At 32.6% G+C, this 19,859-nt stretch overlaps 1 protein-coding gene across 10 annotated transcripts in view; it reads right to left on the bottom strand.

Annotated features, from left to right (window-relative positions):
• Nucleotides 1–19,859, bottom strand: part of LOC124300357 (longitudinals lacking protein) — a 101,964-nt gene that overhangs the window by 8,038 nt on the left and 74,067 nt on the right. The window contains exon 7 of one of the 10 annotated variants that reach the window (XM_046754383.1): nucleotides 68–291. The exons of 6 other annotated variants lie outside the window; for them this stretch is intronic. In XM_046754383.1, coding sequence (XP_046610339.1) covers nucleotides 83–291 — 209 coding nt within the window. In that variant the 3' untranslated portion in view covers nucleotides 68–82. Of the gene's footprint in view, nucleotides 1–67; nucleotides 292–1,862; nucleotides 2,614–17,118; nucleotides 18,681–19,123; nucleotides 19,638–19,859 lie in introns of those variants that run through there. 3 more of the 10 variants (XM_046754362.1, XM_046754346.1, XM_046754374.1) reach the window with 3 other exon arrangements.

The following is a 19,859-nucleotide window of genomic DNA, read 5'->3' as shown; positions in this document are numbered from 1 at the left end:
AAATAACATGCAGCCATAAGTTTCATAGTTTTGAAGTATAGGTAAAAACAGCAGTTTCTTTTTATTTAAAATCGCGTATATATTAGATCAATTTATGAGTTCTTCTTAAATGATGCATCAGTTCGTACTCGTACTTGAATCTTGCTTTGCACTCCGAGCATGAGAATTTTCGTTGGACTCCGCAAGAGTATTTGAAATGTTTATACAACGCTCCAAATTGCACATACGTTTTTGAGCATTTCGGACAAGTATGCGGACTATCTTCTGGTCGTCGACCGTCGGGCCACCAATCTGTAAACAAAAATATTTCATTAGTTAGAATAGAAAGAAAAACTTTCGTACACAATTGTCGTGTACATTGTTTTATAATCCTATATTACCTACTTCAGGGTTTTTTTATTTACTCTTTTCTTTTTCCAACCGGTTCAAATATTTTATTTTATAACTTTCATAGATACATACAATCTGTACATAATAACAACAGGATATAGATAAAGTATAGTTTATTCATTTATTATTGTTGCGTTCACGACTTTGTCGTTTTTTGTAGTAAAGTAAATTCGTCAAAGTAGGTCAGGTAGAAACCGTTAATTTATTGTATCAACAACGCTTTGATTGGGCTGCCCGCCGATCATCTTCAGGTTCATTTTGAAGACGTTCAGGCTTAGTTGTTAATAGTAGCGCCATTACAGAGGAATTCAACAAGTCACTTCCTCCATACAACTATTAACAACTAAGCCAGAACGTTGTCAAAATTAACCTGAAGATGGACGGCAGGTAGTCCGTCCGAAACTTTGTTGATACTATAAATTAACGATTTCTACCGGACCTACTTCGACGAATTTACTTTACTACAAGTTTATTAATTTAGAGATATAAAAAATATGCATGTTCAGGTCAATCGGTATCGACGCTAAGCCTAAATCTCAAATGAAAAAAATTGCTGTGGAAGCTGCCGGTAAGTACAGTTAGCAGAGCTTGAATCGTGTGAATTCCAGCCGAATGAGGTCGGAGATGGTATCTATGTTTGAATTTTTTACTGCATATTGGTTATCCGTACTGAAACTCTTTCCCGCTACATTCAGCACGCTGATTCATAGCCAGTCTTTTTTGGTATTTGTAAAGCTTGCCGCAGGCCGGCGACCCAAAGGTTTTATCTTTATCTAGAAATGTAGAGAACAGGGTGTGTATAATTTTATTGATAGTTGTTCCCAAAGACAAAAGAAACAAGCCTTACGCTAGGATAAATATCACCAAGTTGATTTTAGTTGAAATGAACTCAATAAAATATAAACTGTCTACTACAGCTATTCTCATCACAAGCAATTAAATTGTCAGTACGTAACTCGAGGTTGATAGTTTGTTCAAATAACAGATCACTTTCTCCATTTTTAATATGCATACATATAAAAATCCTGAAACTACAATGAATGGAGTATGGAACGTTTATTTAAAGGGCTATGAGTTTTCCTTTTCCCTCACGGATATTGGTGGATTGTTCTCATATGTCTGACAAGGTGATGCTTATGCTTAAACGCGTGCTCGCATATCTTGCAAGTAAATTTTGGCGGTAGCCCACATTCCATGCGCCTGTGCCTGATGAGAGAATCATGCCATTTGTACATTCTTCCGCATCCCTTACAACGGAATATCTTTTTGTGGAATGAAATCGTTTCTGTTAGGTTGTAGAGAGCCATTCCTCGTGATCGACGATACTTCAAGGATACTGAAAAAGAAAAATTATGTTAGTATGAAAATTTATGGCAATACACACAGTGATAGTAGCGAAAATAAGGAAATATTAGGCCAACGAGTCAGTCGGAGGAACAGAGGAAATTATTTCAAGTAATAATCTTTCACGGTATAAGATATTTATAACAGTTATAATTATGGCAAAATTCAACAAAATATCCAAAGTTTAAGGTCTCATACAATTCGTTTATGATACAGTATTTTAGATTTCTATTACGCAGAATGAGCAAGGGTTGTCGACATTGAAGTATATCACATTATGTAAAAGAGAAAGGGTCTCTTCGAAATCATAAGAAATATTTCAATGTTACACAAATTGGAATAACTTTTTATTTAAAAATAAAAACAACTAACGCAGCTCGAAGTGTTTTGAAAGAGTTTTAACATACAACGTATAGAAATAACTCTGGATTGATTTCGCTCAGGTCAGTTACAACTGCTATTTATCGCCGACACGGCCACGTATAGAGTTGAGAACAAGTCATTCTTAATTAGAAATTGTTAAATGGGTAATCAGATTGTTCCCTTCAACGGATACATACAAATTGTAAAAATAAGCAATAAACAGAGCACGAAACATTCATTTGAATATTATAATATCTCCCCCATTTAGTGGCGGGAACTGATGAATCGCTGCCAAGTGTTTGGTAAGATGATGCTTATGCATAAATCGATTTCCGCATATCTTGCAGGCAAACTGTGGCGGCTTTCCACATTCGATGCGTCTGTGTTTGAACAGAGATTCTTTCCATTTGTACACTTTTCCGCACCTCTCGCAGGGGAACCTTTTCTCATGAATTACAATCCCTTTCGTTATGTTGTACAGAGCCATTCCGTCGGTAAGATATTGTTTTTGGTATACTGAAAAAAGACAGAAGCAAAGGAACAATGTTAGTATAAAGATTTATCAATACAAAATACATAACATTAAATCAATATGTACTGAGAATCCAAAAAAATATCTAACACGTTATATTAAATCTTTGCAGCTACCGGGGTCATTATTCACCATAGCATTTATTGAGATATGCTCGAAGAACGATACGTCTTATAATTACTATATCTATGTATTTGATGAGATGTTAATAAATACAACAGATTCGGGTGATATTCTTTCTTTTTAGACAGTATCTCTCATGCCTAGCATCACAGATTGCATAGAAGAATTTTCCACAATTGTTTAACGTATATGTCTACTCAGCAAAGCTGAAACTCGTGTTATTTCTTCTGCGCTTATTAGTGGTGTCCATTTTGTTGAGAATTTAGGGACTTTCTCATATCGTGTAGCATTCCTTGAAGCTTACTAAAATATTTGCTGGTCCGAGAATTTTCTTTCTGAAATGTAAAATACATAATTCATCAGTATAAATCATAGTCGGGTAAGAAAATTAACACGAGCATGTAACCATGTAAAGTTACATATTTTGGAATTCATTATCTGATCTGACTTTTTGCTGTTTGTGAATAAGGTAACCCGTAAACCACTGCCGGCAGAGATCTCATGTTGACACGAACAAAATTGATGTAATCCTCAATGATAAATAATACAATTTATTTTTTTTTCTTAGCAATTTTGAGTTGTTTCGCTAACATAATATAGTTATACACTAGATTATCGTATAATGTTCTTTGTTAATTGTAAAACCATAATTCATAATGAATATGTATATATATATATATATATATATATATATATATATATATATATATATACATATATATACATATATATATATATATATATTTATATATTTATATATACATTATATATGTTATAATTCCTCTGTATATTTCTTAAGTTATTGAAAAGTAATAATTCATTTCTTTGATTATAACGATTTTTTTTTCCCTCAAATATATAGATCTTAAAATCTAATTATTATCTCATTCCACTTAATAACTATGTTATTATATTCATTTATCGTACGTATGTGAATGAAAGACATATACTTGTGTCTCGATTCATGAATAAAAGGATGCTCGAGTATTGCTTCAATGTCGTTGGGATGGAAATTGAAGAGTAAGAAAATTAATATGAACAAACAATAAGGGATAACTTTTCAAAGTATGGGAAAGTAAAGACTAAAATAAAAATCTTCGATACTGTCTTAATTTAAAATTGCAAACTCATGTATGCTTGCATTAATATCACAAACTTGTTAAAGTCGATCGATAAATACGAATTTTTTCTGTGCTTCCCATTAATGCTTAATATTCACAATTCTATTGAGGGAATTGTAAACTGAACAAAATTATATTCATGAATTTTTTTCACCATGTAAATTACTTTTAACTAATAAATTCCGAACCACTATCGGGATTAACTAAGATCAATAGAAAATATCGAATTTCCACTTTGGTATTTGAAAGTAATATTTCGTAACAGAGAGCACGTTGCTTAGATCGTATTAATTTAGGGTGTAAATAATTTTTATATTATAATTAATGCAACTCATTCAAATATATCTTTGAATAATTTTGGTTTTCTTTGTTTTTTTTTTTTCGTCACTCAGTCTTCGTGGTTTCAGACTATGGGATGTGAAACACTATTTATAATCTTCAATTGCATTTGACATAAAAGAGAGCGATGAGTTTGAGAGAGAGTGTACCACGTAAGTTATCGGTAACCATAATAATCTTATAACAATGTATGTAATTACTATTTCAACCATCGTCAATTTATCACCGTTGCCAAATAAAATTTGGCCACTCTATAATGTGCTGATTATATTATTTAAAAAATGGAAGACATCTCTTTTTTTTATATTCAGCCGAGACAATGGTATATATATATTACGAATAAGCTGAATTCATTTACGTGTTCACTATCTCTCAATACCTTTACGAACGTATTTCATAGACGCTGAAGTACGTAGTTATGAAAGTTTAAGTGAAGTAGGTAGATATTGTTTTTCTCTGCAATTATAGAAGAAAAAATTCAATTTAATAATACAGTAAGTTGAAGTATAATTTAATTTGGCACAAGACGTGTAATTAGAGGGATAGAATATTCGAAGTGACAACAGTTGTGATAATAAATTCAAATGATTGGAAACTTTCTTTCGAATCAAATTCTGTGACTAGTTAAATTACATACACGGTATAATTTTGGAGTATTTTCGATGTGTTTCAAATCTGAGTCTGAAAACAATTAAGAGAATTCTTTTTCATAAAGAGAACAAGTACATAGAGAGCTCTATTCCTCCAATAGCTTGGATATTTTTCGTGTAATCTACTTCAGAAGAACCTGTTTTAACGCTACTTGATAAAGATAAAATTTGACGATTAGAAACGGATATAGATTTGTTCTACGTTTAATTTCGTCTAGAGTATACGTTTAGATGTGAGAAAAGTGGACAGGGACTAAATCGTGGAAAGACAGACTTTAAGATTAGTCGGTAAGTATAAGGACGATGTTCTGCTTTAGCTACGACGGATTGTCATCCGGCAGAAAAGAGTTTCTTCATTATGTTTGACTAATTTTCAAATCTGAGACATTTTTAAGAGTTGTACGTTACACTACAGCTACAAAAATCTGAAACCAGAGATGAATTAGCAATAATAATATTGCGGTGTTGAAATATAGATTTGTATTGTTCATTGATTAGTTTTTTGTTTTTGCTGAGTGCAGCAATTCGGTTGATACGATTCAATTCATATCGGAACCGACATGATTTCAGGTCAAAGCGTTTACATTGGCATAATGTAATGTAATATATTATACTATACTGCATATACGTATGTAATCTATATTTTAGTTTCAATATTGTATTCCGTAAGTCAGGATCTATTCAGGTTCTTATTAAATTTTCTGACATATTGAACGAGAATTAGGCCACATTTAGACTAGATAGTTGAAACTAATATAAGAGAGAGCTAGAAATTTAGTATTTTGAAGCTTTTCAAATTTGTAAGCTAAACAGATCATTATCAGTTATGACAGTTGTTCGATTTTATTTTCTCTACAAAGAATGGACTAAGATTTTAGAAGCGAGTTTGTTTTGCGCACCTTGGCGGCATTACTACTAATTTCATTTTACTTGGCACGCTACTTCCGTCTATTTGTTAAAAATATTATTTATAGCTCGTCAAATCACTGGGGCGATGCTAGTTTTATTATTTCTCCTCACGTTTTGAATTACCTGTAGCTTTACTAGCAGAGGATTTGACACTTGTACTATGCAAACAGCACCTATAATATAACAATAAAAATATAATAAATTGTAATAATAATATACGGAATATTTGGCATCTTATATTCAAACTGGTCAGTTTGTCATTCTCATCAAATTATAGACCTTCTAACATTAATGTTCGTTGTTTGATATTTCCACATTGGTCTTTGCTTAATGTATTCTTATACGAGACGAGTCAAATAATTTATCACTTATTTAGTTGTAGCCATTTCAGGTTTGGGATCGTAGACTATAGAGATTCAATTTGGCAAACTTTGTTATAGCGCACAATGAAATTATGATGGATATATCACAATAAATATACTTGTGTAATAAGAGGTCAGTACACTTATACTTCACAAGTTTTGACGAATGAAAGGAAAAGTACGAATCTCTCCCATATTTTAACTTGACCGTTCTTCTGTGCAGGAGATCTCGTGCCATTTACTTCTCATTCTAACTGAAATAATAGGCCAATTCGGCAATATAGTATTTTGAGAAATATTTCAAGATACCTTTGAACTTTGAACAAAAATATAAGTTCTAGAACACATCGATATTTGTGCCAAATATACTTGCGAAGTAACCATTGGCAATAGGTTCACAAAAATCCATGAAAAAGCTTGTAAAAAATTAAACGATTTCATAGCCTTAGATTATAATTTCAAAACTCACGTTTTGATTATCGTCAATTTTATAGATGGGAACGTGTTTCTCACAGCCCCATTGATAAGGTATTTAAATCTGCTCAACAATGGTTTCTCATTCGTTATACAGGGTATAGTAATGACTAGCCTCGCACTACTGTTGTTAAGTAGCGGATTACTAAGGTAACTTTTAACAGATTACTTTCCGTCATACGATACGTAAATTACGAATCCTCTCAATAACACACAAGTTTGTGGTTTTCTCTAGACATGGAGTACCTTAAAATACAAGGTATTCGCAAACAGAATAATCCAAGTTAAGTCGATTCACAACTTGAGAACGTTGAACATCCAGAGTAACGATCACTGCAAAACTTTATCACATTTGTAAATCCAAATTGTTTTACAAACAGCTCGGTAACTTTTTTGCCAGATTACCAACAATTTGCCGCATTGCGATTGGAGAGAAATAAAATTTGGCACGCGCGAGATATTTAATATCATACGTAACTCATTAGTACCAAATTGTACATGCCGAGTACAATTCTGTCTGGCGGCAACTGAAATATTCTAATCAAACGAAATTGAATAATCACGTCAAACTGCAAGTTTAAATTCAGTGAGTGAGTATTTATGAAGTATGGCACGTTCAGCTTGGCGCATGTCGAGTACGCAAGCTGAAAAATAATTTGAAATTTGAAACATAAAATAATATATTCTTAATAATAAAAATCTTTGGCACCACCTTTCAAGCTCTTTGGTTTCACGGCAATTAATTAAGGTTGTATTTCGCTGTGACGATGATTTATATGCGCTTTCAAATTTCTCTCATATTTCGAGCTGAACACGCAATGAGGGCAGCTAAACGAAGGGGCTTTTCCACATTCGTAAAGTAAATGCCGTTTCAGTATATAGGCATTTTTGTATGACTTTCCACATCGTGAACAATTGTGACGACGGTCGTGCGACGAAATAGTCAATGTGCGATTGTTGTTTCTGCTTACGTGACGGGTGGGACAGTGAAGTCGAGCGCGACGCTGAGGGGTCAGCGGGGCTGGTATATCTGAAGAAGAACAACCTCGACGCGTTCCATCGGTATTCCAACCAAATGCAGCAAAAAATCCTGTAATCATTCACAGTAAAAATTAGTGGGTGAATCATTCTCGGCGTTGGCCATGCCACATTCAAGCTAGCAAGTAACGAGCATATCTAGTAACGGTTTCTTAAGTCTCGATCGCTACTTTGTAAGTGTGGTTGGTACGAACGACTATCACAATTAACAAAGATTATCTGTAACGTCACGATTTGAAATTGGAGAGAGCGTAAGCTGCGAATGAAATTTTAGTCGACATAGTGAATAAATTAAAGATTTATCGTTAGACATGAAATATCACACGTTATTACAATCACACTAAGGTTTCTAACGGCGTATCAAGATTTCAAATTCCATTTCGCAATGCATCTTATTTTACATCAAGTCTCTTTCATTGTATTCCATGTTTGTCTGTAGTCGTCTCTTGCAGCTCCGAACGATAGTAGAAGCTCGATGAGGCTGAAAAAAGAAGCACTTCTAATTAGTATAAGGATACGAGAAGTTTTCGGAGTCACATTTTAAACAATCTGCATTAAGTATAACAATCACGCTGAAACGAATCTTTCTACTTAGTATAAAGAAATAAATAAACGATAAGTAACTGAAACATTAAAGGTAATCTAATTTAAATGTTAAATACAACTGCATTTCAAACATGATGAACGGCTCCATTCATTTGCAAATTGTTACTATCAAAAAATCATTGTCCAATTTTATTGTAGGTGTGTAAATGATCGTTAACTCAACATGAGTACGATTTTTCTTAATATTCTTAATTTTATCAATAACACATAATGAAAAGTGCGAAATTGCCTTCCTAGACTTTATTTTGCTCGATATCGAAGTACAAGATTTTTCTACAAACAAGAAAACATTTTGGAATGTTTTAAACTGAAACAACACAACATAAAGGTTTTTTTTTTTTTTTTTTTTTATAAGTAGCAAAATAAATCTGTTTATACATAATTGTAAAATTCTTTTCCCTTCTCCCTCCCCCCTCTCTCTCTCTCTCTCTCTCTCCCTCTCCCTCTCCCTCTCTCTCTCTCTCTCTCTCTCTCTCTCTCTCTCTCTCTCTCTCTCTCTCTCTCTCTCTCTCTCTCTCTCTCTCTCTCTCTCTCTCTCTCTCTCTCTCTCTCTCTCTCTCTCTCTCTCTCTCTCTCTCTCTCTCTCTCTCTCTCTCTCTCTCTCTCTCTCTCTCCCCCTCTCTCTCTCTTTTCTCTCTCTTTATTATCTCTTGCTTCTTTTATTATAAATTTCTAACTAAGCAACGTCTTGAATATAAGCCAATAATAATATTTTTAAAGGATAATAGCAAAGTGTGTATAATATAAAAATCGCAAAGCAAAAGTATCTAGAAAGATTATCGTTTAATAATAGTAATTAATATGAGCTTTCTAAATAATATTAATATATAAAATGAAAAAAAGAAAAAAAAAAGTATTAATATTCGTTGGCAAATACATGGCGAAAATAATTACGATTATAAATATATTTTGTGTTTGAGGCGCTGAGCGAAGGTGCCACACACATTTTGAGTATAAGCCTCAATTGTTAATCCGTGTCTTTACACATGGATGTCTGAGACAAGTGCTCAACTAATATAAATCGTTGATTCGAAGTATGAAAATACAATTCCTTTGTTAAAGGAATAGTAAATTTATTTTACTAATAAGAAAATTCCACGTCAACTGGAGGTGCTTAAAAGTGTATATATTTCCAAAAAGGAAATATAAAAGTATTGTGCCTTCCAAGCCATTGTTATTCATCATCGATATTTCATTTAAATACAAACAAAATCTTGAAACCAGGGATCACAGAACTTACCATGTTAAAGCTTGGCTTCATCACTTCTACTGTATTATTCTATGTTTACATAAAGCCCATTATTTTTAGTCTAAAAATAAATTTTATTATAATATAAATTATGTCGAATAAATATAATTTTTCCATATAAATGTTTGTTCAATAAAAAAAAAAAAAATAATAATAATAGACATGTTTTTGATTGGAAAATCAAAACCACATTTCCCTAAAACTAATGTTATTAAAGACAAATAATTTCAGGATTCAGAAGTCGTTTGTATGTCAATTAAAATATTGATTAAAATAACAAATCGGTATGTAAAATACATTTGCAAACGAAATGCTCAAATCATCCTATGCAAATTTTTTCGGATTCTCTTTTTTTTTTACTACCTTTCTTGTCGCTAAGTTTATACTTTACTATACTAAGTTAGATTACAAATCTACGGCACTTGTCCGAGTCACCCTATACATTTAATCAAGAATAAGGAATCGGTTGGATTTCAAAGGCTTTCTTCTTTCAATGGAAATGTCCTACGTTCGTAAAATATTAAACATCACAATTCTTCCACGATTTATCTTTATCTTTTCTATTCGTTTCCTTAGTAAAAGCACCACACGCTGCATACCTCACAACTAACAGTTCAACAGATCGCAAGTAACGCAGGCTGTATTATCGTCTTATTACTGTGTAAGTTGAAATTCTAATTACCACTCTCAACGTTATTCAACATTGCGTATATCATGATACAAGAGAGCTATGGAAGCCATGTAATTCGCTATTTCTATTTCGGTGTGACAACATTGTGTGTGTGTGTGTGTTTTTCTTTTCTGTTTTTTTTTCTCGAACATCTTTTTCTCCACTGATTACAATTTTTTATACATTGAATGTTGGGTGCAAAAATTGGGAATTATTTATCCGCCTGTTGAATTTTTTTGGCGCGACACGGTTTTAATAAACCTTAAACCTTTTCTAAGTTGGTTTTATACCTTTAAATATTAACCATAACGACAGACTCTGAACTGCTGGTCAGAGCGAAAATTATTTCTTCGACAAACCAACACTCATTGTTTATTCCTGCAAGTAATTGTTATACGGGTAAAAAGAAAACGGAGAAAAGAATTACAGAAACAAATAACACAAAGGAATAACCGTTGTTGGATTTAAAAATTGTACTTAAAAGCTGTTTATAATAAATAATGGAAGCAATACAAGAATCACATTCTGGCGCTCGAAAACTTAGCTGATATTGGCAGTATTATAATATAACATTGAGATTATTATTTGTAAATTATAATAATTTACAAAATATCACTGGTGTCTATAGAAGTACGTAACACGTCCACAAGTACGGAACGATATTAAAGAAAGCTGAATGAAGAAATTGTAAATGGAATATAAATAAAATGTACCGATAAAAGAACGTCGCTTTCTTGGAAAGCGATGTTAACAAAATTTATAATATTAGTACGAAGTATAATTCGCAGCGTTCCATACTTGACAACATTGTTAATACCATTGAACTGTTTATAGAAAGGTGCACCCAGCGCCTCTGCTATAGCCTAACTCTAAGTCGTATTTTGAAGGCACTTAACACAAGGCTCCCTTGGTTGAGACACACTATGTATTACCTACGATACGTCGTTCCATGTATCCCTTCGAATTTCTCTTAACTGCCAAAATGCATGCCTCTCTCTGCACAGAGTCATACTCTCGTGCAAAAAACCTAACTTACATTTTCTCTTATGAATAATATCTTATGACTTGTGGTTTGGTATAAAGTGGATAGGTTTATGTAACACCGGGTTATTCGTATATGCATACTACTTTTGAAACCTATTTCCGGTATGGGATTCTTTCATAAAATAAAAAAAATTAAAATTCGATTTTTCTAACACCGTGCCAACGTTCTGTATGTGCGGTTATTAGGTATTATAAAGGAAATTTGTGATCAAATTTACGTCTCGATGAATTTTTCATCGTTTTTTTTTTCTTTTTCTTCTAATTATCCTTTTCTTCAAATTTTTTTTTTTAAACAAAAATGGAATGTAACTTAGTATAATATTATATGTATTTAAAACTGAGATAGTCATTGTTCGTCCGAGTGTATATTTTAGTTAAAGCTTGTCGCTGCTTGTTTTCTCTCTTTTTTTTCTCCATCTCTGTCTTATTTCAAACATTACTCATCGCATATATGTTTCTAGATACAACAGGATTTATAGAATAAAATCACTAGCTAAAGACTTTATTCTACGATGTTTTATACTCGGTGTGTCATACACACGTGAGTAAGCAAAGAATTTTGTGACTTTGTTCAATAAATAATCTTCCGAGGAAAGAACAGTTGCTGCAATAGAAACCAAACCACTGTCTGAACATTTTTTATAAATTATACAAGAACACGAATAGTAATAATTTTGGTGTGCGGTAGAAATTCCTTAGACAAAAGAATTAAAGATAAAACAATCTAATTCGTAATTCGTCATCAAGATTTCATATAGCGTAGAATATAATAATGTAATAAATTTTTTTAAATTTTTTAGAAGTATAACAATTCTTAGCGTGCCGAAAAAAATGGGGAAAAACCGAGTAGAAGGAAATAATTTAAAAAAAAAATTTAATAATAATAAAACAAAAATAATAGGAAAATAGAAAATTTTCGTTAAAAAAAAATATTTCAAGTAAATTCGCAAATACTTTTATAAAGTTTTGAAAATTTATAATTAATTTGTTTTCCTTCAATATATAATAGAATCATATAATATACAACAAAATAAAGCACTGCACGTCATCGTCTAAATACTTGGATGGCATAATATAATATTATCGAAGAGCATTAATTAAAATTTAGAATCTAAATATCACGAGGTGTCTAGAAAAAAAGAAGAAAAAAGAAAAAAAAAAAAAATGGTAGAAGTAAAATTATATCATAATCGAAAATGATTGCGTTCTCACTCTTCAGCTGTATGCATCGTTTTTCTTTTCTCCGTAAATGCAAAGCCGTTTATAGAATATCCCGAGCAAATCCCAACACTGCGTACACTAACATTTGTTATCACCTATAATTTTTTGCGTAGTCTTAAGTTGCCTGGCGTATTATTTTGATATATAAACGTTTTGTTGATTATTTTTTTTTTTTTTTGTTTTTTTTTTTAAATCCTTATTTTGTTTTGAGTTAGATTCTCCTAATCCCATCCAACACCTAACAAAATTTATTATCAACCTTTAAAGTCCGTTTTAGAAGCCCAATTATAAGCTAATTAGCTAACCGATCGTCGCTAGTATAATATAAAATAATATTTTTGAAAATTTTTCTCTTTTTTTTTTTGCTTTAGTATAGTACTAGGGATCATATTTGTAATATTCTCTTTTTACCGGGTGTTATATTAAATACTTGTAATGATTATTTTCTAATTCTTAGTATCCCAATCGTAATAATAATATTATATCTCATATATAGTTATTTTTTTCCTTTTTTTTGCGTTTTTTTTTTTGCTTTTTTTTTGTTTGTTTCTCGAAGGCACATGTAGACAGAATAATTATCGATCGTTCAATCAGTATTCAAGCAAGAAAATGTGGTTCATTACGAAATATCGAATCAATAATCAATATCAATATATATCGTTAGTTTCACATTATACCCAATTATAGCAAAATAGTGATCGTAGTACAATCGTTATCGACGTATCGCATATCATGGGAATATTCCACAATCATCGTATCATGATGGCTAGTTTCCGTCGTTATTGTTATTTCTATTATTATTATTACTATTATTATTATTATTATTAATATTATGTAAACAGCATAGTTATTCTTGCAATCGTAGAAAACTTACTATATGTTTATATACAAGTAGTGCATACTGAATAATGATTATAGGTATATTGAGTTTGATGCAGAACGAAGAGCTGTTATTTTGCTTCGCGTGGCTCTTCTTGAAAGTGTTTACGAAATCATAAAAAAATAGTAAATTTAGTTAATATAGCATTGGGTACTTGATTTAAGGAAACATAAAATTGGCACAGCAAAAGGCATCTTTGAATACACTTAACTCTAAAAAATCTATATAAATATGTGTGTGTGTGTGTGTGTGTGTGTACATATATATATATATAAATATATATATGTGTGTGTGTGTGTATGCATCGAGCATATCAAAAGAAAGTTATCATTTCACTCATAAGAAGTATTCGATTAATTTACGTGTTTCATTTAAGCAAGGATTTTGCGCACGGGTAAAGAAAAGTCAAAAAAAAAAAAAAAAAAAAAACAAGGCCTGATTCATACAGGAAACTGATATCATGTAGAAAAAAAACTTAGAAAAAAGTCAATCTAACAATAATTAACCGTAGAATCTAGTAATCTCTGTGTATTAGTGGCCACTAGCAAGCGATATTGACCACCTGAATTAGCAAGGCCTCGTGAGGCGGTATTATGATTATGATTTGTTGTTATTATTATTACTATTGTTATTATTATTATTTTTATCGCCTATTCTATTACTTTCATATTAACTATGAAGGATGAATATTTCACACCTGACAGTATTTCACTTTTTTCTTTCGTTCTTGCTTTCTTCCTGAAGTTACTTTCTTTCCAGACTATAGGCGTCCGATTGATAAGCTGAGTTTACGTCGCACGAAGAGACGCTACGCCGTTGCAATCAGCTTGTCAAATTTTCCCTGGGTCACAAACTTACGCCAAATATATATCATATCAGCAGTCTAAAATATCAGCGAAAATATCTTACCGCTTTTAAAAAAGTTCGTCTTTATCACTGGTAAATAGATCTGCATTTTTCAAATATCACAATAGGAAAAAAAAAACCGTTTTACAATCGATCGATTGAAAAAATTTTAAACCTTGTTTAGATTAAAGAAAATCTGTCTGGTTTATTGCTCGGTATAAATTCAATCAACGCGTAATCGATATGCTTTCGGAGTGAAAGTTGCTTATTGATTTTTTGTTGTTTGCCTTTTTCACAATATTGATAAGCTGATATGCAACGCGTTGCTTTGCAATTGACTGGAAAATCCTACCTTCTAAAACCTGGTTATTTCTGAATTATTATTATTTATTACTATTATTCCCTCGTTTCGTATTGGGTGAACTTAGGTGTATGAATTAATGAATATTAGTTTAGTTTGTTTCATAAATATTGTCTACATATGGAAAAGTTGGATAGCTATGGGGTGTGTTTGGCGTGGCATAGGAATATGGGACCCCGCCAAGGATACCTGAGTATGGTTGTTTGCTAGCGAAGAAAAAAAATAAAAAAAAATTGTAATAAGAACTTCCTAGATAAATTTCTCAGAAAATCCTTAGTCATAGAACAGTTTCCTGGCAGGAAAGCAAGGAAACAACGCATAATAAATGCAGCAATTAAAGGACTCTACGATTAAAGCGAGCGAATTTTCAGCCGTACTCAGCATTTGGCACTTGATCACGCGACCTGATCTGGCTGGAAGAAAATATTTAAAGTAATGTATATAAGCTTTCTAAAAATATTGATGTACCATTAAAAATAAAATATATAAATGCATCGGAGGAATCAATTGTACATTGCCTGACGTCAATATCTGAGTCTAAATTCAATGCTACATAGTAACGAGTAAATGAGAATATGGGATTCTTAGTTTGTTGTTGATTGCTTATTTTTTTCTTTCCTTCCTTTTTTCAACTAGAATCTTACAAATATAACTTGCCAGCGCCAGTGTTTCAGGTCAATTAAGGAATGAAATTTCAATGTCCCCAGTAAGCCACATACCCACGAAACTATCCATTAAAATATGGAACCAGTGTGACCAGAATGGTTGCTATGGAAGAGTTCCGGCAAACCGGATGGTTTTTCTAACTTGGAGCAACTCAAAACCATCAATTTCAAGGCTATCATTGCCCTCGTACAAGCGAATAATGTATTTTCCTCTACCAATACGTATACTTATGTCTTTCACGATTCTTCATCTTTCTTCTTCTTTCTTTTTTCGAGATTGACTGACTTATACAAATAAGTATATTAAAATTTCTATTTTTTTTTTTTTTTAAATAGAAAAAAAAAATTTAAATAAAAAAGAACCCTCTCTTATAATTAAATAGTATGTTTAATACAGAGTTGCCCCTAGCGAGATTAACGTTTTCTCTTTTCAGTATTTTATCACCTTATCAGCTGCAACAGCAACATATATAATTATCATTTTTCAATTATTCCTTCAAAAAATTTACGCATAAGTATATGATACGCACATAGTATAATGTGTGTACGTACACATATTTATGTATAAATTGAAAAAGCTCAAGGTTGTCCTGTATCGATCATTCGTTCAACGCTCGGTTACCATTATCTGCGTTAAATTAGGGGATGGGTGCACGTTCTTAAGGAATGATCGATCCGTACGTGATTTTTGATTTCTCTTCTACTGAAATTGCGATTAAACTAACTCCTGCTTGTAAATTTTTTCCTTGTGCATTCGCTCCATGTGACGTGCGATGTGCATTTTTTGCTTGGCACGATATACACAATGCGGGCATTGAAATTGTGGCTCCTTTCCACACTCCCATTTTTGATGATTGCGCAAAGAACTTTTTAGTTTATACACCCTTCCGCAAGCTGGACAATTGAATCCACCTTCAGGGTTCGATGAACCGACACTAAATCTTTTGCTAAGACCAGCACCAGATCGCCACATTATCGATGGAACGCTCCAACGCTGCCACGCTGCCGCCCACTTGAGCCCCGTAATGCTTAAATCCTCAGCTGGAACAAATTTTCGTTTTATTAGTCCAGATACAATCGAAAGCTTAATACTAAGCAAGAAGACACGGGAATTGGTACTGGAATATTAAAAACTAAACGATTATCTTGTATTCGTGAACCTGTGAAATAAAATCGTTTTACCATTAAATTTAAGGGCTAAAGTGAAGTGCTGAAATTGAAAACAAAGCTAGGTTCTTATGACCCCATTCAAGAGCAAACAGATTGTATAGTCTTTAAAAAGTAAGTTAAAAAACCAGCACCTGTAGGAGTTAAGAATCTTGTTACGTCAAGCTGAAAATTTTCGTTGGTATGTATTGCGTTCGATATTTGTCCATGTTTGTTTTGTAAATTATTTGTTGTGATAGTGTAAACTAACTAGGCATATGTAATTTATATTTTTTATTATATATAGTATAGATGTATCCTTACATTTGAGCCCCAAGCAGGATTGAAGTAGCTAGCTATGAGTCGATATGAGCTGGTACTGCATACTTCAAAAGAAATAATGCAAATAAATTTGTGCGCCACTCGCTTAACGGAGTCACTAAACTATTTGTTTTACACAATTATTTGTCATATATTTTTTTGAAAAATGCAGGATGAAACGGTGCAGCCACTATATACAGAAAAGATATTTAGCAATTGTGCTACTCTCCGTTATCAAGAAATTACCTAATAATTCAACATTGCAACTAACCGACTACTTCGATGAAAAACTATAACAATATTAATAATAATCTTAACAGTACACTTCGGTATTGAATTGCATATTTTCATGGCAACGGAGAGCACCAGTGTGTAAGATGAAGTGTTAAGGTTTAAATAGCTGTAGAATGCAAAATGCTTGTGAAACAGCAAACAGGAAAATAACTTAACTCCATATTTCTATCGCATATTTTCTAAATGGGGATTTACATTTTTATTCAGAACACAAGTTGGATCATAGAATATTTGCCGACAATAATTAGCAAACAAATTACAGATGATCACTGTTAGCACACCCGTTGGAGAAAGCACGATTTTTACGATTAAGAACAAAAAGAAATAAAAAAACAGCAAAAAACAGAATGATCGTTACTTTTGTTACCTTGGCATGTTTGTCTCTTACCAATTTGGTATCATTCGGTTCTTAAATACTAAATATTTTATAAACGGGTAATTATTAGTACTGTGTGATTAATCGATGGACCTAAGTTGCCTCATAATAATTCTACAGGTCAATCGGTATATGGCTTGCAACTCATTTACCATGTTTGAACTAGACTCGTCTCTGAGCGACGTATACAGAATCTGAGTAGTGACTTACATATGTAGGTATACAGAATCTATATACAGGAGTTTCGATTCATATACCGATTGACCAGACGAATTATAATGAGGCAACTTCGACTAATCAATGAATCGGAAAAACGATTATTCAAGACTCGATTAATCGGTTAATCGAGAAAAACGATTAATCGGTTAATCGAGAAAAACGATTAACCGAAGCTGCTGATTAATCGATTAATTGCACAGCACTGGTAATTGCGTAATTTACTAATGGAAACGATAATCTTATCAATTAGGTAGTAAAGGGATAGAAAAATAGATTTTCTTTCAAATTTTTTTTTTCTCACCATTCACTAACGTACGTTCGTGAAAATTAGCTCTAACATATGAAATCGCAATAAGGCACTTACATTAAAGAGTATAACACATTAAATAGTATTGGTTTTGGTCAGATAAACACGAAGTTTGTTGATTCCATTTCATTTTCCTATCTAAAATTAATAATAGTCGATTGAGAGATCAAAATTTCAGAGATCACCCCTCGATAATTATAATATAGACGATACTTTTACAGTTCGTATAAAATTCACGATGCAGACCGACTGTCTGCATTATAATACTAAGATCAGTATTAGCTAATGAGACAGATCACGGGGTTAACAATTAAAACTAATTGAAGCACGGGGGTATTATTAAGTAGCGATATTCATGTTTCGTTCAACGACGCCATTGCTCGCCAAAAAGTCAACAGCGCCTACTCCTGCATATCTCTTTGTTTAAGTTACTTATAAAAATTAGTTTCGGGTTCAGTCAATTTCAACTTTAGGCACAGTATAGGCCATCAGATACTCCTCCATGTCACCAATTTTGTCCATATGCTGCCTTCGTATGTGTCGCAGCCAGTGAGCTTTACGCTTACACCGCTGTGAACAGAAGGGGCATTGAAATTGTGGCTCTTTTCCACACTCCCACTGAACGTGGCGTTGCAGGGAGTCTTTTCGCATGTAGCATCTGCCACACTTTGAGCATGCAAATTGTCCCATTGGCTTCTTGGCGCCAAACGTTGCTTTTGGTATCTTCAGTTCGGTCGTATTTGCTACTTGACCCGCGCTACTGCAATTCTGCCACCACGCTTTCCACGATTGCATTGGTAGGTCTGCCGTTTCATCCCCGGAGTTGAAATCTGAAAAGAAATACTGTTTCAGATATGTTCTACGCAATTCACTATTTTCCCTCCACCACCTTGGTACGAATACGAATTTATACTATTATTATGTTTTCCTTTTTTCCGTTACTCAACGTACAATTCTCCTTGCAAAATAAATCCACAACATACTTCTGTAAAAGAAGAGAAAAAAAAAAATCATTCTTAGACAACCCGAATGCAATAATGTATAATAATAAAATATCAGAACGTCTAGTCAAGAATATTTTATATTTAAACAATCAACAAGCAATGTATTATTGACAATGTATATGAAGCGATTTTAATATTGTTATACACGTCAAACAAATCCAATCTACCTGGTACCATATGCTGTACGATATTCATCTTCAAGTTGGGAGCGAAAATTATACAAAAATTATACAATCACTCAGAGGAAATACATTTTTTTTTTTTTTTTCTAAATAACAGTTTATGGATAACGGTGAGGTTGATTTTAATGAAAGAACATGTTCGTTTTCTCGTATATTTATTCCACAAATCATTGGAGCTCTGTATCTCACGTCGATCACTAAAATATCGATTTGCCGATTCTGTTGAGATAAAATCATACCAGATCATTTCACAGAGTTCAGAGATATCTCACTGAAATTTCAACCACTTGTATAGGCAAAATGGTGCTTCGTATAAATCCATTCTTATATGCTAACGTTAAGTATAACTTAATTTCATCTTACAATAAAACAAATTGTCCCTGATTCAGAATATTTGTTTGTGGATGTTGACTCGCTATGTGTCTAAGTACGTTAGCTTTGTGATGCGACTTGTATATGCAGAGACCGCAGCTGTATTTCTTTTCCCTTCCGCATACATTTTTGTGATTCCAACAGGATTTCGACGATTTGTAGTACTTCAGACACTTGTTACATTGGTACGGCGTCACTTTCACGGTTGGGAATCCCCAACAATAATCCCCTGTAACAATAAATTCATTGTAAGACTGTTCGAAAGAGTAGATAGATTTATATTAATTTATTTCTTTATTTTTTCACACGTTCTTATGTTTAGGCTAAACAACAAAATTAGGCAATGTCCTGAAAGATTGTTAGTAATTAGAAGTTCGACAGTTTGCGTTATAGTTTAGAGTATTTGAATTCTATTATTATCATGTCGCAAACCCAATTCCTTGGAATATGA

This window comes from Neodiprion virginianus, chromosome 3 (genome assembly GCF_021901495.1).
Source record: "Neodiprion virginianus isolate iyNeoVirg1 chromosome 3, iyNeoVirg1.1, whole genome shotgun sequence".
Lineage (NCBI taxonomy): Eukaryota > Metazoa > Arthropoda > Insecta > Hymenoptera > Diprionidae > Neodiprion > Neodiprion virginianus.
The sequence above is the reverse complement of the archived record's forward strand: the minus strand, read 5'-3'. Positions and strand labels throughout refer to the sequence as shown.